General features: G+C 46.2%; 1 protein-coding gene across 4 annotated transcripts in view; it reads right to left on the bottom strand.

Annotated features, from left to right (window-relative positions):
* The window catches only part of DDHD1 (DDHD domain containing 1), a 463,741-nt gene that overhangs the window by 103,176 nt on the left and 334,447 nt on the right, over positions 1-26,118 (bottom strand). For all 4 annotated transcript variants that reach the window (XM_086937428.1, XM_086937430.1, XM_086937432.1 and 1 more), the window contains 2 exons: positions 13,938-14,013; positions 13,043-13,192 (listed from right to left, as the gene is read on the bottom strand). In XM_086937428.1, coding sequence (XP_086793554.1) covers positions 13,043-13,192; positions 13,938-14,013 — 226 coding nt within the window. The remainder of the gene's footprint in view (positions 1-13,042; positions 13,193-13,937; positions 14,014-26,118) is intronic.

The raw sequence follows: 26,118 nt of genomic DNA, 5'->3' as shown, positions 1-26,118 counted from the left end.
TGCCAAAGCAGACAGAGCGGGCCGCCTTCTGGCTTAGTTGATCTGACAGGAAGAGCGCTGTGCTCCGATAGGGGTGCTCTGCAAGGAGGGCAGAACACTGGTCCATACGCAACGCAAAATCCATCGTGCCCTAACAGATCACTACACACAGCTATACAGAGCCAAGGGAATTGGCCCTGGTTGCCTCCTGGAGGAGTTCCTAGACTCCATACATCTACCTGCGGTCTCCGAGGAGCAGCAGGTGTGGCTCAATGCGCCTTTTTCATTAGAGGAGATTGGGGAGGCAATTCAATCGCTAGCTTCTGGGAAAACTCCGGGGCCGGATGGCTTGCCCGCCGAGTATTATAAGGCTTATTGTGAATTCCAGGTGCCCTTACTGCACAGGCTGTACGATGCAGCGGTGGAAGAAGGATCATTGGCCCCCTCCATGCTGGAGGCGTTCCTGGTCTCTCTGCCAAAGCCCGACAGAGACCCCATGGCACTGAGCTCATATAGACCCCTGGCAATGCTCAACGTGAACTACAAGATCTTCGCAAAAGTTTTGGCGGAGCAGTTGGCGCCAGTGGTCCCCCACTTAGTCCATGCTGACCAGAATGGGTTTCTCCCTGCGAGGTCCACTTCATTAAATCTCAGGAGGTACTTAAGGGTGACAGCTGAGGCATCGCATGAGTGGCCTAGGGCGGGGGTGCCTCATCCTAGATCTAGAGAAGGCATTTGATAGCCTAGAGTGGGGCTATCTGTCGGCGGTGCTACTGCGCTATGGGCTGGACATAGGGTTCCTCCACATGGTTGACCTGCTATACAAAAATCCCACAGTCCGGGTGAGGCTGGGCCCCTACATTTCCGAAGCGTTGGCGGTGGGCCATGCACCCGACAGGGGTGCCCCCTATCCCCGCTGCTGTTCGCACTGGCAATTGAGCCTTTAGCCATAGCTATACGGGAGACCCGAGGTGATGGTATACCAATGGGAGACGCAGTGCATCAGGTGTTACTTTACGCAGATGACTTGCTGGTATTCGTGAGGGACGTGGAGCACATCCCTGAGCAACTGGCCCAGCTGCTACATACCTTTGCCAAAGTCTTGGGGATCTGAGTAAATGTGGGTAAATCCTGCCTTTATGCTTTCAGTGCAGGAAATGCAGATCCGGGGTTCTGTCTTGGGGGTACACAGGTTCAGTGGAAAGAGGATACCTTCCGTTACCTGGGCATACAGATCTACCGCCGCCCGACTGACTTATTCGATGGGAACCTGGAGAGAGCGGTCGCGGCGCTCAGGTCGCAGGTACGCTTCTGGAGCACGCTCCCGCTGACCACCACGGGTAGAGTGGCCCTCGCCAAGATGGTCATGCTCCCCCGCCTCCTGTACTATTTTGTCAACTTGTCAGTATTTATTCCAGCCTCCTTTTTTAACATGCTTAATAGAATGCTGCGGGACTTCATTTGGGGCACGTCTAGACACAGGCTGGCAATGGCGAAGCTGTACCTGCAGACGGACCGGGGAGGCCTGGCTGCCCCTTGCTTTGAGCACTACTACCTGGCCGCCCAGTTGCAGTGGATCGCTGGCTGGCTGGCGGATTGGGGTAGGGGCGATACAGCCACAGCACTGCCGCCATATTCATTAGAGCGCCTAACCAGACTATTCCACCCCACTACTGCAATTGCACACCCCACACCACTCCTCCTAACAGTGGCATATAGGTGCTTCCGTAGGGTTCTATACCTCACCTACAACACTACCCCTTATGCGCCGGCTATACCTTTGGAGGGCTCGCCCGGTGGCGAAGGGGTGCTCACGGCTCCTATGCTCACGGAATGGTGGGAGGCTGACATTCATACGCTTGGAGACCTATATCCGGATGGGGAGCTCTTGCCCTATGAATCCTTAGTAATAGAAGCGGGGCTTCCACCAGGTTTTTAGGTCTCGCGACCTATCAATGCGTGCAAGCGCATTGAGCGGAGCGAGAATTCATGTCCGCAAAATCCTCTTCAAACCACGGGCTTTCAGCCGCGGTTTTCTTTAAGTTCACATGAATCACGTGATTAAACAAGCACGCGCATCGGCAGCATTTCTCCTGCACAAGGCTCGCAAAAGGCTCTCCTCCCTCCCCACATCAAAGGCATCAATCACCCTCCCACAGGCTTCCCCAGCGCTGCCCCGCCCCCTGCTTCACGGCCAGGCCATCTGTTCCCTGCCAGACCTCTCACACCTCCGTCACAGCATGCCTGTTTATGTGCTTGTTTTAAATGTTTCTCTGCTCTCCCCTCAGGCGCCGTGACATACTTCAAAGGCTTATCACTTCACACGGCCGCAGGCCGTGCAACCAGAGCACTCGCACACACCCACTCATATTTTGACTTCTCTCACTGTAAGCACACACACCCTGGTTAGAATAGGAGTGCTTGTAAACAGCACTTGAAAGATTTAGAGACGCAAACAGTTCACAGGCAAACAAATACGTACATGCTCACCCACAAAATACACACACTCACAACATGAGTTAACTTGAGTGTTCTGACTTGTTAATGAGTGGATGCATATTTCTAAGGAGGGAAAAACAAGCACAGACCTCACGGACATCTGTTCATTTCTCCTCCCCCTCCCCAGCCAGCTTCCCCCAGGCCCCTGCTGCTTCACACCCTCATTGCCGCTCGGCCCCCTCCCATGCCCGCTGTGTCGCATTTCTCCTCCCCCCTCCCCTTCTCTGCCTTCCCTCCATCTTGTTTTGCTTGTGATTCTCTTGCACTTCTTGTTACAGCATGGTTCCCACTTTACGTCTGCCTCGCATCATGTTTTAGCCATGCCCCTATCTTTTATCTACGTGACGGCGTGCCGCCTCTCCCCCCCCCCCCCACCTCCCGCTAAATAGAAGAATCTGAATTGTACAAGCTGAGGGGCTCCAGTCTGTTCATTCGAGCCTTACTAGAGGACACCGTCACAATGCTCCGCCTGCTGCTTACTGTGTGACACTTGGCTCACAGGCTGTGACTCTTGCATCGTCGGACAGGAAGTAATGACTCTCCTGAGCCGTGGTGCTCCGAGCAGACACCTGTCTGATCACTGCGGTACAACCTTACTAGAGGGGTGCGGTCACAGTGCTCTTCCTGCTGTTCACTGTGTGACCCTGTGCTCACAGGCTGTGATTCTGGTAGCCACTCGGACAGGACGTAATGACTCCCCTGAGCCGTGGGGCTGCCTCTGGTGAGTGGACACCAGTCCAAACACTGCAGTACAGCTTTACTAGAGGAGTACCCTTTTCGCTTATTTATTAATGTGATGGTTGTGCAATACCAGCACATATTTATTTGATCAGCATTTCTCCGTGTTGCGCCCCCCCGTCTCCCCCCAGAAAACGAGTTGCATGTGTCCCATCCCTCCCTACTGAACGTGACTGAACGTGGTGTGTTCTGCACTGGGTAAACATTTTTTAGACTTTCTCTCTCCATTCACTGCCATTCTATCCACCTGTATTGCATTCCCTCTGTTCTTTGTCTGTTCGCACTCTGCCTGCCAACAAACCCCTCGCTAGCAACGTGTGCCACACTTTAACTTTAAGCCTGTCTCTCTTTACTCTTGTATGACTACATGCCTTTCTCAACATCCTCCCTCTCACTCTCTGTGCGCACTTCTCTATGTCCCTGTCTATCGCTTCTGTGCCTGACAGTGTTCACCCTCTGCCTCCCACGAGCATGCCCTTCCCTTTCTCTTCTCTGCTGGCTCAGCCCACACTCTGACTCCCCTCCCCACATCCGCTTGAGGGCGTATCTTACACCTCTCCTCCTGGCCTTTCTGCGACTGTCATGACCCACCTTCCTGTTTCTTCCTCCCTCCCTCCCTCCCCGGCCTGCCATGCTTTCTCTCACTCTAGCTTTGTATGGCTCCCCTCTGTTCTTTGTCTGTTCGCACTCTGCCTGTCCACAAACCCCTCGCTAGCAACGTGTGCCACACTAACTTTAAGCCTGTCTCTCTTTACTCTTGTATGACTACATGCCTTTCTCAACATCCTCCATCTCACTCTCTGTGCGCACTTCTCTATGTCCCTGTCTATCGCTTCTGTGCCTGACAGTGTTCACCCTCTGCCTCCCACGAGCATGCCCTTCCCTTTCTCTTCTCTGCTGGCTCACCCCCTCAGCCCTCACTCTGACTCCCCTCCCCACATCCGCTTGAGGGCGTATCTTACACCTCTCCTCCTGGCCTTTCTGCGACTGTCATGACCCACCTTCCTGTTTCTTCCTCCCTCCCTCCCCTGCCTGCCATGCTTTCTATCACTCTAGCTTTGTATGGCTCCCTCCCTGCCTGTGCCTCTTCCCCTTTATGCCTAGCACCCAGTAAAGCACTTGAGAAACAAGCACTGGCGTTGGCAATAGGTCTCGCAGTAGGAAAGTTGGAGCTATTACAATTGCAAATAACAATGGCTTTTATTTTTCTTTTCATTTTAAAAACAAAGGGCTTTGTCATTTACAAAACCAATAGCTCCAACTTTCCTACTGCGAGACCTATTGGCAACGCCAGTGCTTGTTTTATTTTATACACCGCTCTCTAATAGCGAAGTTGGTAACCAGATGGGGGTATGTGACCGTGGAGCCGAGTCAGCATTTAACTATGCAGTACCTACATGTAATGGGGAGAGGGAGGCACTTGGTCCACTGGTTTGCGTCATCGCTGAGGGAGCACACAGCTGTTAGCTTGGGCCCACCTAGGTGCAAATGGTACCTAGATCTGGGGCGGACAAGGAATGGGAGAGGGTCCTTAGGAGCCCAGTGCACATCCCCAGAAACATGCGATTCTGCCAAATTTTCTTCGTTCACAGAGCTTATCTCACGCCTGAGCTAATAAACAAATACTTTCATGGTAATGATACACTCTGTCCTAGGTGCAGTGAACAGGGGGCGGGTTCTTGCACATGTTGTGGAATTGTCAGGGGTTGGTAGCTTACTGGCGCGCAATCAGTAGGTTGTTGCAGAGCTGCACGGGCCGAACCATGCCTTTCGACTGGTCCGAGTACATACTGCATCACTTTACAAGGTCCCCCAAAGATAAGGTGGCATCCCGGTTCCTGGACCTGGGGCTGGTAGTGGCAAAGCGTCTCCTTACCAGGAGATGGAAGGAGCATGACCCACCGAGTGTGCAAGCATGGATCTCCTCATTCCAGGCATGGGCTAGGGCGGAGTGGACGGTCATCCGCAGGGAGGAAACGCTGGGACATCGTCAGGAACCTATACTTGGGAGCGGATGCTTGCCACACTGCAGCGGTCGGGCAATGAGGAGCACACGAGCCATGCGTAGGGCGCGGGAGGTGATCACATGGGTGGATGCATACTACGTGCTGTTCCACTGACTGGATGTTCCAGCGACATTTTGCCTCTGCTCTCTCAGGACATGGAGGCAATCCCAACAGCGCAGCGATAGACGGGAGGTGCCAGCGTGACCGCGGGGGGAGAAGGGTGGGAATAACGGAGAACCTGTGAGGTTGTTCACATGTACATGTGGTTTCTGCTGCTGCCGTTGTTGTTTCTTGTTTTAAAGATATTTCATCTGTTTGCATGCCCAAGATGCAGGGTCGCCATCGGACAATACAGCCAGTTGCGAAGTTGACACACCGGCCACACTAGCGGCCTTAAAGACTGCACCAGGACTTGTGAACAGTAGCATAGTTCATTCTTGGGTGGGCAATATTTCTTTCATTCACAGTAATGTTTCAACGCCTTTATAACATCATGGCCATGCGCGAACGCACTGTTGAATAACATGTGCATAACTGTGACCTATTATATGCGGTGTTTGCGCTGTCAAATGTAATCTTAAAATAATAAAAACAGATTTGACAAAAAAAAGATCAATGCAGATCAATGAACACTCATCTATACATGTTCAGTCTTTCCACCTGTAGCCAGCGGCCTGCATTAAAGTAAGTAACCTCCTGATGGATAGGAAGTACCCCTTTGATCCCTAGAAAAACGTCCCATCTCAGGATGTTCACTCCAGTACATAAAAGGCTTTCTTCAACTAAGGCCACTAGAACTATAGTGTATGGCTAATCTTAAAGCAATTCTTTAGGGGTTACTTGACTGTGTCTCACCAACTATTTCTGTCTGCATCAAGGAAACTTCTGCCGGGGGTCCTACGCTTTAAGGGCTCCAAAGCTAGTCAATCCGTGATCATATTCTGCATTCTTACTTGAAAAGGAAAAGGGAAGAGGTTAATTAATCCCATTATTGGATCTGTATGCTTCCAACTGGCTCTGTCCCCTAGCCCCACATGTTATCACCGACATCAAAAACGTGCACTTTCTGTATTCATCAGACAACTTGCAGCTTGCATACTATCATGTATACATTCAGCAAGTACCATCTCCAGATTGAGCCTTCACAAAGGTCAATGTGCTGGAGTTTTCTTTTCTGCGGACGGTTCATATCTACATTTATCTCAGCAACTGCCTGTCTTTGGCAAGGAAATAAACAATCTTCACCGGTATAGACAAAGAGGTTTCAGGTTATCAAGGCTATTCTGGACTCCTTAAGGCTTCGCGTCCTCCCTCCCAGATGATGGAGTACTGGCAATCAGTCATACCGTGGATCATTTGTAGGTAACAAAATTGGGTGTCTGCATGGTGGCTTCAACACTCTTCCCTAGAGTTATTCGCTGTTGCAATCACATTAGTTCTCTAGAACTCCTATAACTGAACCCTTGACTCAGTTTCTGGACAATCGATTCAAAGGTGTACTGTCCGATCCATCTTGTGCAAACCTTGAGCTGGTGGGCCATACTTCCAACCATCTCATCTGATGCTCAATTCGGACAGTGGTTCAGATCAGATGTATCCCTACACATACACACCTGCATTAAAAGCATTGTTTTTATCTATTTTTTGAAGCCTTCATTCACATTGTCAGATCCAGACTGGTGATATTCTACATGTACAACGCAAAGTCCTCTTTTATATAAGTGGACATGAAGGTATTCACCCTTCACAACTCTCCCGCTCACTGTAAAATGGTGGGAGTGGACAATCACCCTGAATATGTACCTGCTAATCTCCCAATTGAGGGAGTCAACAACCAAAGAACAGACGGCCTTAGTTGTCATTAGCCACACCACCCCAACCTAATCAAGTCCTCACCTCCATCCACTAGAATTACCAGTGCAAGTGAGTTTCTTGTGGATGGAGGAGGGTGCCCAGGTCTCCATGAAACAGCTTGATGCTGGACTGGGAACGAATACTACTCTGGCCCCTCTCATTCAGCCATTCCTTCAGAAGAAGCTGTAAGTGCATTGTTACCTTGATGGCACCAGTTTGAAAAGCGAAATCTGCTTACTGTATTTCCGCTGACATTAACTTCCTGCAAAGAAGGACGCCTGTACAAGGACACCATGAGTCGTGCACATATCTTCACCAGCTTGAGAGCCTTGTTACTAAGACGCCAACCCTTTCCAACCTCTCTTGCTGAAAAGAACTTGAGCAAACTTTCATAACTGTCAGGAATTCTACCACCAGTCACAGCAGAGTACGAGTAATGATACCTGCTACAAGCCATACCTGGATCAAATCCAAAATGTTTATCTGGTGCAGAAACAGAAAACACAGCATCCTGTGACAAGAAGCTTCTCGCTTGGAAAACCTTTCTGATCTCTATAAACCCTTCCAGGTTCATTAGTGAGCTTCATTTTCAATGTGCCTCTCAACCATTCACAGTTTCATCGGGAGAGAAAGAGGTGGGGAAACCATTCTACCTTTGTCCTCAATGTGGGGATAGCTCCACCTGAATAAGGAATTTTCTTCTTCCTAGTTTTTCAACACCAGCAGTGTTCCTCAGCTGAAGAAAATCTAAACATAATCAGTGTCCAGTACACTATTTAACAGCTTAATGTGGTACTCCTGCACCATAGAATATTATAGTGATACACAGAGGAAATTTGAGAAGAATCACAGTAAAGATGATACACAATGGAGGTCAGAGTCAGACTAGTTAGAAACATTTGGACAGGAAAGAACAAGAAAATTACTTCAGGACAAACTGAAAAAATATTTTGGGTTGTTTCCTAAAAGTGAGTGGAGTGACTGGAGTCTTCCTCTACAGTAACAAAGCTTCATGCAGTTGTCATCATACCAGTGAAAAAGTGTTTCTGACCTAGGGAGATTTTTGATCTCTGTGCTTTATTAACTTTATGGAATTGCAAATTCTGAGTCCTCAATGGAGACTCAGAATGACAGGAGAATTAGGAGCATAGGTTTTAGAAGGTTTCTGACCATTAATGCTAGCTAACGCAGACTGCAGAGTATAGGAAAAATGTCATATATAGACCAACAGTTTGAGACGTTTGGTGCCAATGATCTTGGCTGAGATGGGCCGAATTCATCATTGCTAGGTATATTACATCCTGCATCTTCCAATGCCCCACTCTCCCAGGGATAAACCTCATTTGCACATGCCTACACAGCTGAAGCTCCCCTAATGGCCCTCTCTAGCCATGTGTATATTTGGCAGATATAGAGGGCAGCTACATAGATAGTCCAAAGGTATTCTGTACAAATCATGCCCAAAAGTATTCTGTACAAATCATGCCCTTTAACCTTCCTCCAGAAGCAATATACAATTTAGTTGCCAAGGCTGAAGCTGCTTGATTTTGCCTTCAATGATTTTGGAAGAGAAACGCTCTCCTACATGGCACTCCATACACAGTAACCTACATTGCTTAACGGCTAGGTTTGATGGAAATCGGTTTATCGGTTTGTAACAACCATGCTTTTGTTTCTTGACAGTTCACCTATCATCGTGAACATAACTGTGACTCATCAGTTCATCCTGCCAGTATATCTTCACAGCTATAGTGACGCTGTCCATTTCCGAGTGCTCTCCTCCCAGTTTCATAGTATTACGGTTCTTCTCTTGTAGCCCTCCATTATTCTTATTCAAAGGAGTATCCTTTCCTTAATACATCGATATACTATAATGACCTCCCTCAAGTCCCCGCAGATTTTACTGCACCAAGATAGTCTCATCGCAGGGTGTTAGCTAAACACTTTTGCATGTATGGGCTGTTGCCCTCAGGTCCCCACCAGCGGTCCCATCTCTTCAAATGTTGCCAGTCGGTCTCCCCATGCCTCTAAATCCTCAGTGATGGAACAGCCTAAATCACCTAGTGAGCTAGAGCTCATACAACAGTATCTCTTGCCTATTTTCCTCAGTCAACACCACCCCATGGTGACACAATGTTTTGTTAGAAGGACTGCAAGCTGAAGGAATGTATATTTAATTTCTTCATTTTTGGGGCGGTCCACAATACCCAGCAAGCACTGCCCAGGCGAGTGGTTCAAGCGTAAACCAGTTACACCTTGGATCCGTTCATCTACAGTCTGCCAATATGTTAAAACCTCGTCACACTGCCATGTCAAATGTAGAAATGTGGCTTTCCCCTGTCTGCAGCGAGGGCATGCTATAGGGCAGCCCACGGAAATCATGTGTGGTTTGATCGGTGTGAGGTACATGCAGTGCACATAACTGAAGTGTAGTAATTTATAATGAGCATTCCCAGAAACCCACTTAACCAACGCACTGGGCCTTTTCCAGTCGCTATCTATGAGTGGTCACTCCAGATAATCCCACCATGCTGTGGCTGCCATCAACGGTCTGCTAGGCCTTTCTGTTTGGAGGACATTGTAGATCTAGGACGCCAAGTGTCTCCCCCCCTCCCCCCTCCCCTCCTCTACAGTCAGGAGTGTGCAAAGGGCCTTCAATCAATCAGAGAAGTGACCCCCAAATCTCCCTCCAAATTTACCTGGGAGTTTGAGCAATCTTGGCATATTGTAAAAACTGGCCCTGAGCCAACGACAATCCCTTCTGTACCTCCTTATATAAGTGAAGCAATCCCCTGGGTAAAGATCTACCAGTACTTGGCAACCACCCTCCTGCCAGTGTGTAATGAACATAGTTAATGCTGATGTCCTTAAATGGATCAGTGCCCACGGGTCCAGGTCCCTTGACAGCAGAGTGTTTATTTGCATCCTTTTCCAGGTGGAGTAGAGCACTAGAAAAGGCAATCCCGCCCTTAAGGTAGAGCACCTCATATATAGTTCCACTAAAGGTGCATCCCCACAAGTCGCTCGCAGTAAACTTTTCTCGCTTTCGTCTGAGTTGGCTACCCATTTCTCTGCATACTAGTCATGTGCCACATTGTAATACAGCTCCATGTCTGGTAATCCCAGTCCACTATCATCCTGATCTAGCATCAGGGTAGCCAGAGCCACCCGGGTTCTCTCTTCTTCCCAAACCAGTGACACTAATAGACCATTTAGGTACTTGAATGTAACATGAGGGATGGGGCAGAGCTAGTTTTGTATCACATATAAACCCTTAGGGAGGTATACCATCATGGCAACAGCAACCCTATCCATTACAGACTGAGGTTGCCTGGTCCAGAATTGGATAGTTGCATGCAAGCCCTCTATCATCCTCCTCAAATTGTAGGCGCAATGTTTCTCAGGCGTTGCTGCTACCATTTTGTCAAGGTATCTGAATTTGTTTGCCTCAGAGTGCAGGCCAAGGTCAGGCAGGCCATCAACAGGGATCTTTGCCAATGCTCCCAAGGGGGAGCAGCGTTTGTTAACTCTTCGCCCACCACTATGCCAAATTCCTCCAGATGTGCTATATGTCTGGTATAGACTCCCTTGGTTGCGTTAAGTAAAACAGGGCATCATTCACATACAGAGAAAGCACATGCAAGGTGCATCCCAATTGGATTCCCCAGCCTTCCAGGACCCTCCAGAGCCTAATGGCATCCCTGTCCGCCACGCTGCACCACAAAATTCTCGGACACCTTCCGCCATTTTTGAAGAAGGGCCCTGGGGTTTGTATATTGCAATGTGACCTGGGCACAAATATTCGATCTAAATCCAATCCTTTGTAAAATCTCCTTTAATTACGTCCAGTCCATTGTATCAAAAGTCTTAGCAATATCAACCAATGCCAAGTCCAACTCCTCGTTCCCAGTCATGCACGGAGTACAGTATATAGTTAGGCATCTCAGATTGTGGGCTGTTCTTTGGCCCGGTATGAATCCACACTGATCCTCATGAACCAATAAAGCCACCACCTGTCTCAACCACAAAGCCAAATGTTTACAGAGAACCCGAATGTCAGTGTTAATCACAGTTAATGGTCTATAGGATGCAACATTTAGTGGGTTTTCTCATAATGATACAGAAAACTCTATGGAATCCCCAAGGGCGACTAATTGTATTGGCCTGTGAATCACTGTGTGAGAAAACATCAATATATGTGGATTACCTCTTAACTCAGATTATAATGAACTTGAGCTTGTGCATCAGGGACAAATGAGACTTCTTAAGGATCCAAGCCAACACAACCTGGCAAAAAGGCTGTCATTGTGCACATCAACCAGATATGATATAGGATAAATGCATGGCAATATTTTCTGAAATTAATATGGGAGCATTACAACACTTGTGTATGTTGCTCAACATGATAGTGATGTGTGTTACCAGCAAGGCGTTACTCTTCAACCAAGATATATATACCAACAACAATGTGCCATTGCAATAGGAATATCTTTCTCTCCAAGCTACACATCTCACCATGGGATGTTGGGAGAACGTAGCAGCTTGCTGAGGAGCTAATGAAGGATACCTAGATAAATAGTTCTATGGTGAGGATACATAGAAGATCTATTAATCAGCTGGAATGATACACAAAAAGATTTTTTTTTTTACTTTGATAATCTTAATCAGAATGACTATGGCCTTAAATTCACATGTACAATCAGTGAAACGCAAGTACAATTTCAGAATTTACCAGTGGCTATCAAGACATCAAGAATGACATGATAGCGACAATTCTTTTCAGAGAAAAACAACTGCCCCAAAAAGTCTCCTACATGGGACTAGCTTCCATCCAACAGCTTTACTCAGGGTATATCTTATGGTGAGATATTGCTTATAAGACCGAACTGCTCTAATAAAACAGAACACCAAGAGTGATACACAGAAGTCACACAAAGAGGATACCAATAGAGACCTCAAGAAAGAAAAATAAAACCTGGGCGTGGCCAGTCCCTTGCAGATAGTTATCACCATGCAGCACAGGGTCTTGTCATATGCTTTGCACATTTTTTCTTCTCTCCATCTCTGCATGTTTACTGGGGGGTACCAGACCCTGGCATACACAGGGGGATTACTGAGATAATCCGCTGCCCTCTGAGTGTTACCATGTCCCTGTCGTTCACAAAACCTGTCCTATTTTAAAATCAGTCATTATTTGGAAAAAACCCATTCGATGAGCTGCGGTTAGAGAATATTTGCTTTCCAGAATCTAGAACTGCAGGGTTCCAGTGTGGGCAGCCTGCAGCTGCGCCAGATGGGCAGAGCGAGAATCCCCTTGAATCAAATAAGGCAGGGAGATGGGAACAAGAATACAACTTGTAGTAACATTTAACTTGGACCCTGGTTGGGAAATAAATAGATATTTAGGCCTGTCAATTCCGGCTAACAAGCATCTGCACCCCCAAAACCAACAAACCAATATAAGGATCAAAATAAAGGGAAAAAACAAAGGAAATAAAGAATAATTAGTGCAAAGGAACTAAACAATTAAGCAAGATAATACAGAAAAAGCACTCGTAAGCACATAAAGACTGTGGGACATTTAAAAATATACGTGGTTTATAAAAACAACTAAGAAACACCAGAAATTGTGAGTCTATTTTAAGTTTGTTAGGCCCATATCCATTTGTAGAAATATGATCATTACTACAACATTGCTAAAACGCATTTCAATTTCACATATTTCTTTAGCAGACAATATGTCTCGTCTTTCTTTATAACACATGTACAAATAAAATAGCTTTTTAAAAAAACCTATAAGGAAACCGATCAACAATGTGTAATATAAAGAGGGCCTTATACCACCCCACCAGAACTCTACATACCGAAGCACTTAGAATTTTTATATAGTGCTAAATTACAAGTCTAAAGTCAAAGTTAACTTGTCACTAATGTTTAAGATGATCATGAAATTAAAAACAACTCACCACTGGATCTGTTGGGTGAAAAATGTTGAACAATCGGTTACAAATTGTTTTAGGAAGGAAATGTTCTTGATTCCCGTGATTTCCAGGTCGAATTCCACGCAATGCCAAAAAGACTGCTAAGGGAGATCCCATACAGAAGAAATTTTCAACCTTAAAAGAACATGTAACATTTTTGTTGAATATAGCACTAATCCACAGAATACTACAGTTTTACATACACCTAGCTGGGGTAAATTAATGCATTATAGGCGTTGCCACATACGCAATTCTCTGATGACTGAAATGGGGGCTGGGGTTAGTATGATCTGTCTAAGTACCGCAGACCCAAACACCATTTTAGGTGCCTGGGATCTGTGGTTCCTATAAGGGTACTGCAAATGCAGGACAGGTATCTTTCCTGGGTACCCCAAACCCAGGACACGCTTCCTCAAGCGAGGTTTCTCCTATCCCAGATTCACAGCTCCTGAACTGTGAACAAGTGTGGCAAGGGTCCGAGAAGTTTGCAGTGTGTTTGCAGTACACAGGCATGAATTTTACTAATGATTCACAGTTAAAAACTAGGAACAACAACTGACAAAAAAACAACAGAAAAGGCCAGGCGAAAGGGCAAGCTATGCAGGCAAATCCCATTTGCAGGCTTTGCAATAAATGGGTTCGCCGCCTACAGTGCGTTGGATGAGTTTACGGGCGGGGCAAGGCCAACTCCAGTTGTGCAAGGTCAATGACCACTGAAGTTTAAAAAGAAACAATTCTTTCTTTTGAACCTGCTGAAAAGTCCAATGCTTTAATTCTTATTTTAAAAAAAATGAAAATCTGAATTGTGCACTAGACAAACTTCTATGTCTCAATATGTTGAAGCAATCAGTTAAGGTTATAAACATTTTAAAATTAATACCTTAAATTTTAAAGCTGGCATTTTTGATATGTTTGAAGATTTTAATCCATGCAGCCTTTCCTCCAGTTCTCTCAACCTAAGAAACACATTAAAATACTGTGTTAAATATAATACATATTTTTACATTGTTCTGTGAAAATGTATATCACTGTTTTAGTCAGTCAGGGAAATAGTTATAATACTGGACAGCCCAATACAAATAACCAAATCATGTTTTATTTCTAGTCTAAGATTTATTGAGACACTGTTGCAAGATAATATGACAGTCTGGTACATCTTAGTTCTTAGAATTATATAAAATCATAATCATGTTGCACGTTTTAAGTAAAAACAATAAGATAATTTTTTCTCTTTTTAACACTCCTTACCAAAACCTGGCGTCCAAGTCAGTATCAATTAAATATATTATTATGTACACACATTAGATCTATGGTTCAATGTTAACATCTGGTTATGACACTATCATTAATCAGCTGAAATGTCAGTTGACTTAGCTACAGTCCAATGATATCTACTAAATTAGTGACGCCAACGCATACAAAAAATGTCCCTGAGCATCCGGGATAAAGGGCAACAATCTTTCTGTAGACAATATGCAATATCCTATGTTCTCTCATTTCCTGTCCAGTGTGCTAGTCCATGGAATGAGTGATCTCAGTGCACCTGTTACCCGATTCCACTAGTTACTTTAGCCAAGGAGTAAGCACCCAGAAGCTGTAAGATATAGATCTAGTCTTGTATCTACTTGTAATCGCCATCTGAAGTTAAGGAAACTGACAGATACTGGTCATGCACTAATTGTAACTTATTTTACAAAACATTAACTCCAATAAATTCAGAGTACAACCATGTATATGGGGCACATATGCTTCCTCTGGTCCTGGCGGACGGTTGTTTGCTACCAGCAATGAGACAGTAAGATTTCATCGGAGCATCTCCTGCTCTCTGTAGCTTCTGCTAGAACATCCAATACAATTAGAGGAGGATCCTTTGATGGAAGGTAACCATACAACCATTCAAAGGCATCAAATAGATACATTCAGAAGGTTTTGGTAAAAACCACCTTCACTGTTGTTGCCACTTCACACTCCAATGAATATCAGTCCAAGCAAGCAGTGTACACAAGTACAACCTGGCCAAAGTACATCAAACAACAAAATGACATGATTTCTGAATAAATATGAATGATTCACACAGCCTTGAGAAAGCCCCAGCTTTATCATGTCACTAGGTTAAGCACATTGTCTACAAGTATGAATAATTGAACCTATGTAGAAAGCTCACCAAGTGAACAAATATACACAAACTACTAGACGAGGGAGAATCATCATGATCAGTAAACCCAACCAAAAGAATAAGGATATTCAAATCCAAGAATGCCTGTGAATGCTGCTTAAAAACAAACTTTGGTTTTAATTCATCAGGAGATCAATCGAATCCAAACATGCCACGTTATTTTTAATGCATCTGTAGGACTAATTAGGATCCAACCAAACTCACTCACAGACATCCATGTCTATGTCTTGACCGAATCTACCCCTTGAGTGAATATACGGCCAATGAGTATTGGTTGGTGTCACTAGCAACAGGTTTAAAGCCTGAAAATCAAGCCTTGTTCTCTTTGTAGTTGTAATCTAATTTTGAAAAGGAGTCGTCTCACTCAATCAGTGGCATATTTGGAAATCGGTGTGCCTGCATATTTCAGTGACCTTTGGCTCCATCCATCCTGCATGCCCTGCAAGTGTTGATTTGACCATATGTGAATATATTGGTAATTAATCTAAAGTCACCTTGTCTTCATCTTAATAATCCTTTGACTTCAAATGCTGGAGTAAACACAGGATAATAATGTATCAGTGTAAGGAATAAAAGGTAAAATGGAAGTTTCTACTTGAATCACATCCTGTCCCACTGGTGCTGAAGTTGTAATTTAGTTCATGTGCAGGTTCTCACACTGATCCAGGCTGAGAGCCGGAGCACCTGCTAGAGAGCCCGATCAGTAGAGCAAGTACCTGTCCAAGTGTCTCACATACTATTCGACCAAAAATATTTAGCAGGACTGCTCTACTGAATACCAAAGTCTGGAAGGAACAGGGCCTCTTGTTCATGATAAAGTTTACTTAATCTGTTGCTTCCCAAGGGGTTGCGGCAACCACCTGCCTCTTTTTAATCACTTGGGAATTCTGTCAATGGCACGTCAACCCCACAAGACGAAAAAATATCAGTTCACATACAGGCCTCATTTGGGGCCAAAGATCTGGCACTTCATTTCCTCTTCTACTCCATTCAGCTGCAGGAAGGTGACTTGTGTCACAGGAGCCACTAGGTTATGTCATGTCCTGGTGACAAATTAGTGAAGAGAGGGTAGTTCCCGATCAAGGAAAGGGCATCTACGGGGACAACACTGGTTCTTGCACTCTTTCTCACTCCATAATATCACAGCTGTCAAGAGCTGGACCCCATAGCAGTTAAATAAAGAAAGGGTCCCGAAAACATTTTGTGGCCATGACATAACAGTCTACACACTTTGTGTTACTTCCTTAAGCAGAATATTACGATGTCACATTGGCAGTTGCCAGCATTAGTGTTGGGCATCCTGAACACTGTTCCTCGAAAAACAACCTACCAACGCTGAACATTCCTATATGATCAACAACCAAAGCCATGGGTGCTTAGCGATCTGAAGGGTAGAGGCGAATATGGAAATGGTTTGAAACAATCTTCCTTTTTATGCGTAGCATATGTTTTCATGTTTAATGTATTGAAATTTTTCATATACAATGTATACATTTTATCTGATAAAAATAGATATATTTTCTAGATATTTGGTAGTCACAGTTTTATTTGTCTAAGGAGGTGTGTCTCTGTGGATTGCAGGAATAGCGTTTCTATGTAGCATAGGTAACTATATACATACTAAGAGGAGTGCTATTAGGTTTGCCTCGACAGTCTGACAGCTAACAATATACACATTTTTTACTAGGTTAAGAAACTTTATGCGGAGTACAACTCTCCTGTTGTGAACATGAAGAATGATTCCTCAAGTGATCACGCTGGCAGTTCACTGACTCTAAGAGAAGTGTGAATTCCGCAAGAACACAAAGCCAGGATCTACGGCTGGCATGGATCCAGCAGCGGGAATGCTGCCCTCAAATGTCTGGTGTGGGCAAAGATTTAAACAGCACCTCACACATCTTTTCCAGATAACCGAATACCAATATTGAACAGTGGACTTTCTGGGCTGGCTTTCTTTAAAGTATTTTATACACTCCTTTGGTAGTAGCAAATCCCAAAATGATACAGTTTCAGATGCCAAAGCACAAGTTTGAGGGATGTGACAGGAATGTTGTAGAGTGACCATCTTGAAATGATCCGATGCAGAGGTTCAGTGCTTGTAAGTCCAATACTAGTCTCAATGACTTGCCCTTCTGGGAATAAGAAAGAATAGTGAGAACACGCTTTTCAGTTTTGACTTGTAATCATTACTTTACAGGAGGGCCTGCACCTCTTCTATTAGAAAGTGTAGATGGTCACTGTTGATTTTTTAGGAACGTGGTTGAAGATTTAAGATCTGGGAGGTTAAAGATTCGCTCGTTACAGACAACAATATTTTGAAATTAACTAGGGCTCTGGAATCTCCTGTGGAAGGCATCTAAACCGGTGAAAAGTCATGAGCTCTGTGACACACCAAAATATATCAAAACAGAGCAAACTGCAGCAACTGGAGTTGGAGAGGAAACCATCCATAGACTTACCTAAGCAAAAACAACATGAACAGGAGGGTGAAGATGCAGAACATAAGAGCTGGATGGCAGCACAAAGTAGATCATATGACCAGGGGGGCAATACAGGTAAACTTGGGCATTGGTTGGCATAAAGAGAGGGAACACCTATACATATGCATCGGCTACGATGGACCATTGAAAACAGAGGTTTAGATACCTTGTCCGATGTGATTGCACACTAGTTCTTTACTATACTGTAGCGCTGTCAATAAAAAGAGACCCAATGGCCCTGTAAATGAGCTTCCCACTTATTTGTCCTTTGTATCGATGCCAAGCTTGTCCTCTAGGTAAACAATAGATCTTGACAAACCTACTGTGGCACAGAAGGTTGCAAACACTTAATGCCACATGAGCAACCGGACATAATATACCCCACACCTTTAATGCAATGTCCCCCGTCAATGGCTTACATACCGCCCATACGTTATTATTTGGTAATCTAGAAAAACACTTTATTTCTAAAAGCGAGAATAGATAATCTCATTTTCCGCCATCAATGGGCTTTGGATTCCATCAATGGGCTTTGGATCAAGCTTCATGGCTTACATTCACGATCTATACACTGGACTGCGAGCTGGGGTTAGAGCGGGGGAGAGGGCTATTTATTTATATGAAGAGAGGGATGTAACAGGGGTGAACCCTCACACCTCATTCGCTATGGTAAATGAGCCCTTAGCTTGCATGATAAGACCCTCAGTAGTCACAGGGTTCCAATGGCCAGAGTCTCGTAGATAAAACCACATTTTACGCAGATGACATCCTTATTTGCAGTGACAACCAGAGATATCTGGCTTTGCAGCAATGGTACTCCTATAGACATTTTTTTCGGCCCTCAGGGCAAACTGGAGTAGATCACACCTCGACTCCTTGGGCAGACAGAGACCTGGGAAGTTGGTAACAGACTGTGATCCAAATTTCCCCACATGCCTGGGTAAACAACTGTCCCACAGAGGAGACTATTAGTCCTAATATTATACCCTTGAGCTACTCCGTACAAAGAGATACCCAGATGTGAAAAACTTATCTTATCAAAATTCTGGTGAAACGCTATACTAAAGAGAATTGCTCTCCCTACACTTACATATACACCAAAATTACGTGTTTGCCCTACCTCATAGGTGCATGATGAATACGCCGACATTACTGTTGAGGTCCTTTATCTGGAGCAATGGTAACTCTAAAATAACTGTAGTAAAGCAACATATAGTAGACGGATAGCAATGATTGCCGCAGTGTCCTACTACGGCTGCCCTGCTTATGCATCCTTACTCTGGGGCATGGGAGAAAGATGCCTAGTCTACTTGTTTTATGCAGGGAAGCTCTCACGTTAGACTAACCCAACCCCAAAAACACAACAGCTTGGAAAGATTGTAAGAAACAAACAGACCAGTCTAATATCCTGACAGATCAAACCCTCTTATGACTGGGTACAGCACTCCCACAGGGGAACACCCTTGGAGGTTTTGGGGTAGTGACTATCTGGGAATCTCCATGGTAGGAGATGAGACAATTAGAGGGAGATTAAAAGCTTTGTCAGACAAAGAGGAGTTCGGTACCCAGGTTTGCATGCATCTTGAATTGGGCATGAGGTTAGACAATATGTAGCTGACTCTGTAGCCGTATCAGAGTTTAGAGCCCAAACTGACTATGTTTCCACTCCCCACATCAGGAAACTGCCTAGTCTTTACAAGAGATTGATTGTCAATTCACCTGATCCCACTGATGAAATAAAAGAAAAATGGGAGCGGACATTAGTCATTCTAAAGTTCAGGAGTGTATGTTTGCACTCGTGGCCCCTAGAGAAGCAGCAATTATAAACAGTATATGCCTAGCATTATTCAAATATTTTTGTAGAATCGGAAGCCTGCAAGGCTGTGAAAATTCTGCAGGGGCCCTGGGCCAGAATAAATTGCCAACATACTTAAACTATCTTTTGTTCCAAATCCAAAGATTGCCCTCAAATATATTGGCTGATGAGAGCTTTTCAAGGATGTTCTTTTGAGACTAGGGCTTACGTGGGTAAGACTCATATTGCCCAAAACTGGAAGAAGCCATTGCCCCCTAGTGTTGCAAAGTAGAGACGGGCTATGCAGGATCCTAGAAAATCCAATATACAAGGGCAGAGAGATATGGGATGCTTCAGAAGATTATTTTGATGATAACCCAAATGGCTAGAGATGAACAGGCACTAATGAACTTGAACTGTCCCTGTTTGTAGTCTTCTTAATTTATCATAATTATATATGCATATAAATTGATAATGTTGAGTATTATGTGGATCTACTTGAATGAACCATGTGTGATGTGGGTTATATTCCATGCCTGATGCTTATTTGCTACAGTAAAATGCCAATAAAAGAAAAAATAAATAAACTGCTCATACAGTGCATTTTTGGGAAATCTTTGTAGGTTTGGGGATCTTGAGACTATCTCATAATGAGCAGAAAAAGTTAAAGTTCTTTGCACTGAGACCCTGAACTAGATTATTGAAGGCAACTCACTGAGGACCAACAGCATTTTGTTGCTCAACCCCCTTCAACTCAGAAGCAAGTCTTTCACAGCTAAGTACATAGGCAGAGATTATCGCATATGTTCTTAGTACAGAGCACACTGTTTGTGATTAAGTGAACATTGTATGAATATTTATGGCTTGTACGTGCTGAGACGTTGCAATTCTTATTATCACATTGCAAAAATAATTTATTCTTATGCACGCTGAGATGATTCCTAAACAATTCCTAGCTAGTATGCATGGACGTTGTGCATGCAATGTTTCAATGCATGATTGATGAACACAAAGTCAAGAACAAGTCAAAAGGGAGAACACTATCTTGTTACAGCAACAGAAATAGCCATACCGGAATTACTCACATAAAAAGTGAAGTTCGACCTAAACAGGATGACAAGACCCTAATATTGTTTGACAGACCATAACACACCCTATTGGTGTCATGCTTCATCATCAGGTCTCATCCTAGTTCCTTAAGACCAGAATGGACTATACCATATTCTAGGGAGCACTGAGGATATTATCCTGCAGGGGTCTTAAAATAAAAATACCTCATGACTCCTAGGTATATTAATGGTGTTCCTGGTTTGTTTAAAATTATATTAAAAGAAACTCCGGTTTCAACCCCCGACCACTGCCATACCGCCAGAAAAATTACCTCTCAGGAGGCGGTTATCAAAGATATAGAAAAACAAGACCGAAGAGAATAAATTACACCACAATCTTTCTAAAGGAAGAAAAAACTAGGCATTGCACGTCTAAAAGCCAGGAAAACTATTATTGATCAGGCAGATAGAGGTGAAGCAATTGTGATCCAGACAAAAGAGGATTACCATGATGTATGTATTGCCCTACTACGGGAGGAAAGAACCACAGAATCTAAAATTCACAATAAAAACCCTGGACACAGCCAAGAAAAACAGGTAGATCACACTTAAACAATGTAAATTTGTAATGACACCAAAACCTGGGACCCCATATTTTTACACACCCCCTAAAGTCCACAAACAACGGGTCCTTATACCTATACCTTATACCTATACCCTATACCTATCGTTTCAGATATAGGCTCAATCGTCGAACCACTGAGTTTGTAGATTGGTTACTCTGGCTACTGGTAACAAAAAAGCAGTCTTAAATCAAAGACCCCAAATATCTATTTAACATACTCTCAAATATGGACTTTGACACTGAGAAACTTTGGACTTGGTGAAACTTTATACAAGTATACCTCAGGAGGACAGCCTCTGTATCATTGAGAACTTACTCAAAGAAGAGAGCCGGAAAGGCGAGAGCATTAGGCCTCATTTAACTGCAGGTGTAGTTAGGCAGGGATCGCAGAGGCCCCGACGTAGGCCGGAGGCCAGATTGGGCTTTATGAACAACCGAAACATGTTGGCATAATTACACAGGTGGATGTGGCATATCTCACCTGATATACAAAATTGTGGTGATTTTAATCATATCTAAGACACCTACAAAAAAGGAAAAAACTACAAGGTATATCTAAAGATATTTCTATCTTCAACTGGACCCCTGAGATTATTGAATATCCATTTATCTAGGAACTTCCCGCAATGGTCAAGTCTGCCATGGTGGTGTTTACTGACCATGGAGTGGAATTTTGCCTATAATGAAGCATGCCACCATGAGTTTTAGGGGAGGATATATCTCCCAAAACTTTTTTTTTTATTCAGGTGGATCACTTCCCAGACTACGTGTCAGCGAACTGGCCATTCGAAGTGTTTATATTGCAAACTTACTCTCAGAATGAGAATGGCCATTTAAAGCCCTGATCCACTGAATCATGTATTTGGCCAAACAGGCACTGATCAAAAACCTTTTTTGAATAGGAAAGAACTACCTATTTGCAACAACATGGGACGTCGATGGGTAGTATCTATGCACCCAGCCTTGCATAGGGAAAAATCGCTGTTCTCATCCCACTCAACGGCATTCGCATGGCAACTTTATCGCCAGACTCCAGATCTCAGGCATTCAATGGCCCGCCCTGAGGTGGATCCCCTCCATCCTCTCAAACTGAACTCAATGAGTCAGTCTTCCCTTACACCTCAGCACAATAGAAGCTCATCTGCATAGGCCCCCAGGGCTCCTCCCTCAGCCCAACTCTGCTCAATGTTTACAGAGCAGCTCTCGCCTGCATCATTAGAGCCCAGACATTAACAATGTGTCCTACGCCAATGACACTCCGCTCATCCTCTCCCTCACTGTCACGAACACCACCACAAAGACCAATTTCAACTCCTGCATGTCCAATGTGGCCCACAAGATGAGAGAGAACTGCCTTAAACCAAACACAGACGAGGGGCATGGCCAGCGGCGTCAAGATGGCGGTCGCACTCAGAGTGCTCCTGGACCCCCTCCGTCATTCGCCGGATATCCACCGCTAGCAGCCTACCTACCTGTCATCTACCTGCAGAGCTCAGATCCTGGTGCGGTCCGTTGTCCACTGGTGTTCTTTGGGGGCCGCTCCGGAGCTCCTTTCCCCCTGTTCTGCTACCTGTTGCCGGAGGCCCACCTTCACCAAAATGGCAGCCCCCTGATAACGCGGGCCGGAGCCCGAGCGCTTATTTCCCTGTGGTCCTGAGCACCCACAACCCCGTGGCTGGGGCGGGGCGGAAGGGCAGTTGGAAGCCACGGTGCCTTGTACTGCCCGGGTGAGCCCCCGGGCCGGCAGGGAAGGACGTCGCCTGCGCTCTCCGAGGCCGGGGCTACACATGAGGGGCCGCTGGCCTGGGCCCATCCTTGAGTGGCTGATCGGAGGCGTGAGGCGGCGTTGGCTGACCCAGCGGAGAAGGCGAGGGGACTGAGTGTGCTGCAGGCGAGGTGGACCTTCAGACCGGTGAGAGGCGCCACTGCGTTGAGGAGCTCCTGGGGGGTGAGGGGCGGCTGGGCTCACGCTCTCCGCCTCGGGGACCTGGACTGTTGCTGGCCGCGCCGGTGCACCCCTGAGAGGTGATCCTTTCGGCCGGCTGGTCGAGCTGCATCAAGGCGAGGCTGTCCCTCCGGGGACGGGGCCTGCTGGCTGGAGTGCCACGATAGCGGAGAGCGCCCGCGGGGCGGGGGGAGGGGGGTAAACTGGGCCCGCAGGGCCAGCCCTTGAGCCTGGGCCCCACGCTGCTTCCACCTCTGTAACCACCCACGAGGCGGCCCTCCGATCCCCTGGCTCTGACGTGGATGGACCGTGCCCCAAGGGCCCACCCCTGTAAAGAACTGGGCACCGCCGGGAGGCCGTGGGCGGTGGTACTGTTAGTCATCCTCCTCCCGGGCGGCGTAGAGCGCCTACATCTTGATATCCGGACCGGGACACGTGGAGCTGAGGCATAAGTGGGCTCCCCGAGGAGGGCCGCCAGGGCCTAGGCTGGCTCAGAGCAGTGTGCCTGTGGAGAGGTGCGGCAAGCCCAGTATCCATCGCTAGGCCTGGAGGCGGCTGGACCCGGCAACCTGCCTGGCTTGTGCCTGTCTGGCAGCGTTGGCGTACCTGGCGTACCTGGTGTGGGGTATCAGGGTGCAGTTTGGCCCCGGGAGGTCCGACCAACGCCTGAATTGATAAGAGGCTGAAATGAGTCGACACAGTTTTGTTGAAGACACCAACACAAAATTAGTGTTTTTTGACTTGGATGACAAAATAATAATTTAGTAGTGTCAAAGAGAACAAGGTTAAAAATTGTCTAACCTTAGACACTTCTTTTGCTTTGTCTTGGTGATCCGTAAATAAGGAATGTTGTTAGAGATACTGCAGATAAACATCCTTTTTTCTAAATAAGTTGGGCAAAAAGAACTTTAAATTTGGTTCTGAACAATCTGTATATAAGTGTAAATGTACAAGTGGTGTTTGTTTTGTATATATGTACAAAGTGTGTGTATTTATGTTAAATGTGAGATAACAATATTTCATGAAGAAACATGGTTTAAATAAAAGAATTATTTAAACCATTTATATAAAGAGATTGTTTGTGTTTAAATGGCTTGTCTGTTTGGAGAAACTCTACAAATATACATGTTTGGGATTTTGTCCTTTGAAAAATGATTCATCAGAGAATGGATAATTAATGGTATCCAGTCTTCGGAAATTAGACAGATAGACTACTACTCCGTAGGCTTTATTTCTTTGTTTTGATCATACGACGAAGTTAAGCAAAAACTTAGGGCGCTGGGCCTTCGCACGGGCTCCTCTTCCCGGCCCGGCTTAAAGTGATCTTTCAGAGAACAAGACCTTCTTCTTTGATTCTCCCCAAGGTGCATGGACCTGCCTCACGGAGTAACTGCCCCTCCGGCCGAAGGAGACTTTCTCCTTCCCAGAGAGCCCCTGAGCGGGCGAACCAGACCGTGCCGAAGCCCAGGCGACGTAGGACCGGTCGCCGAGGTGGTGGCTCCCAGTCGCCGGAGGCACGGACCCAACAATCTTCAGCCCAGACCCAGAAGCGGGTCCCGCACCCCCGCCATTGGCTTCCTCCTTGATTGACCTGTTCAGCGTCTCCGGACCAAGTTAAACTCTGAGACGGGCCATGTCGGACTTCGACTTGTCCGGGAGCCCTGTGATCCGCGGCTCGGATGTGGACACTGAGTCGTGATTGATGCTGCCACCTGCGCCTGGGGCTCCAGCCCGGGGCTCATCTTCAACGAGCATGCCTTTGACTCCGTGATCCGGCTCGTACGGAGCTCGCCAGTCTGGTCTGTTGGGGTACTCACATTGATGTAATCCTGAGTTCAAACACTTCAGCTCACAGATGCACGTCTATTCTCTTTTTATTTAGCTTGCTGTTAGTATTTCATCCGAATACATGGAGGGGTGTCCGACTCAGCCATGTCCTAATCTTCTGCGACGGGGGGCTCCCCTTCACCGTAGTCGACGTCACCACTGATACACAAGGGACGTTTGTGGCTGTGTCTGGGATGGTTGAGGATAATCCTGTGAACCTCCTTTGCACCTATGTTCTCCCGGTGCTCTTGTCATCCACCCTTCGTCGCCTCATGCAGGTGGTCTCCTCCCTTCCCCAGGGCCTTACTGTCATTGGGGGACTTTAATGCTGTCCTACAGCCCTTGAGGGACCCAACGGGCCCTCCTTCGGCACATTGACCTCCGCTAAGGGCCCCGTGGGATGAACCTCTGCAATGGGTTTTTGCGATGTATGGAGAGTGTGGAATCCCCGAAAGCAACAATATACACACACGTCAGCCGCCCACCATACCCATTCCCGCATAGACCTCATTCTGATGCCCGCCCTGGACTGCCAGCTGGTGTCAGGGGTGGAGATCCTCCCCAGGGGAATCTCCGACCACTCCCCCATTTACCTCCACATCGGGTCTCCCTCCACAGGCCCTAAGACAACCTGGCGATTAAACGCATGGTTTTTGCAAGACTCCGCATTGGTGGAGTCCCTTGGCCAGGAACTCCGCCATTACTTCTCCGCTAATACAGGATCGGTCCCTTCGCAGGGAACGCTCTGGGAAGCGGGCAAGGCGGTGGTTCGGGGTGGCCAGGGGGTTGGTACATGCCAAACGCGCGGCCCAAGTCACCCAACTGGTGCAGCTGGAATCCCGAGCGGTTCGCCTGGAACAGGCTCACCTGGCCAATGATGACGCCGACTCCTCTCACCAGCTGGCGCTTGTCCGCCACGAGATTAGTCGGCTCTCCCTGGAGTCGGCCAAAATGCTATGGCGTTCCTCCGTGGCCCGTATTTACGGCTGGGGAGACAAGAATGGCAAATTGCTCCACAACCTGATATTCTACCCTAGAGCCCATTGCATCATTCCAGAGATCCGAACGGTCAGTGGGACATCGCTGGCTATTGTGCAAACCTTTGCTCATTACTACGCAGCCCTATACGCGGCACGCCCCCCCAGAGCATCCCTCGCTGAATTG

Source organism: Lissotriton vulgaris, chromosome 9 (genome assembly GCF_964263255.1).
Source record: "Lissotriton vulgaris chromosome 9, aLisVul1.2, whole genome shotgun sequence".
In the NCBI taxonomy this organism is placed as follows: Eukaryota; Metazoa; Chordata; class Amphibia; order Caudata; family Salamandridae; genus Lissotriton; species Lissotriton vulgaris.
The sequence above is the reverse complement of the archived record's forward strand: the minus strand, read 5'-3'. Positions and strand labels throughout refer to the sequence as shown.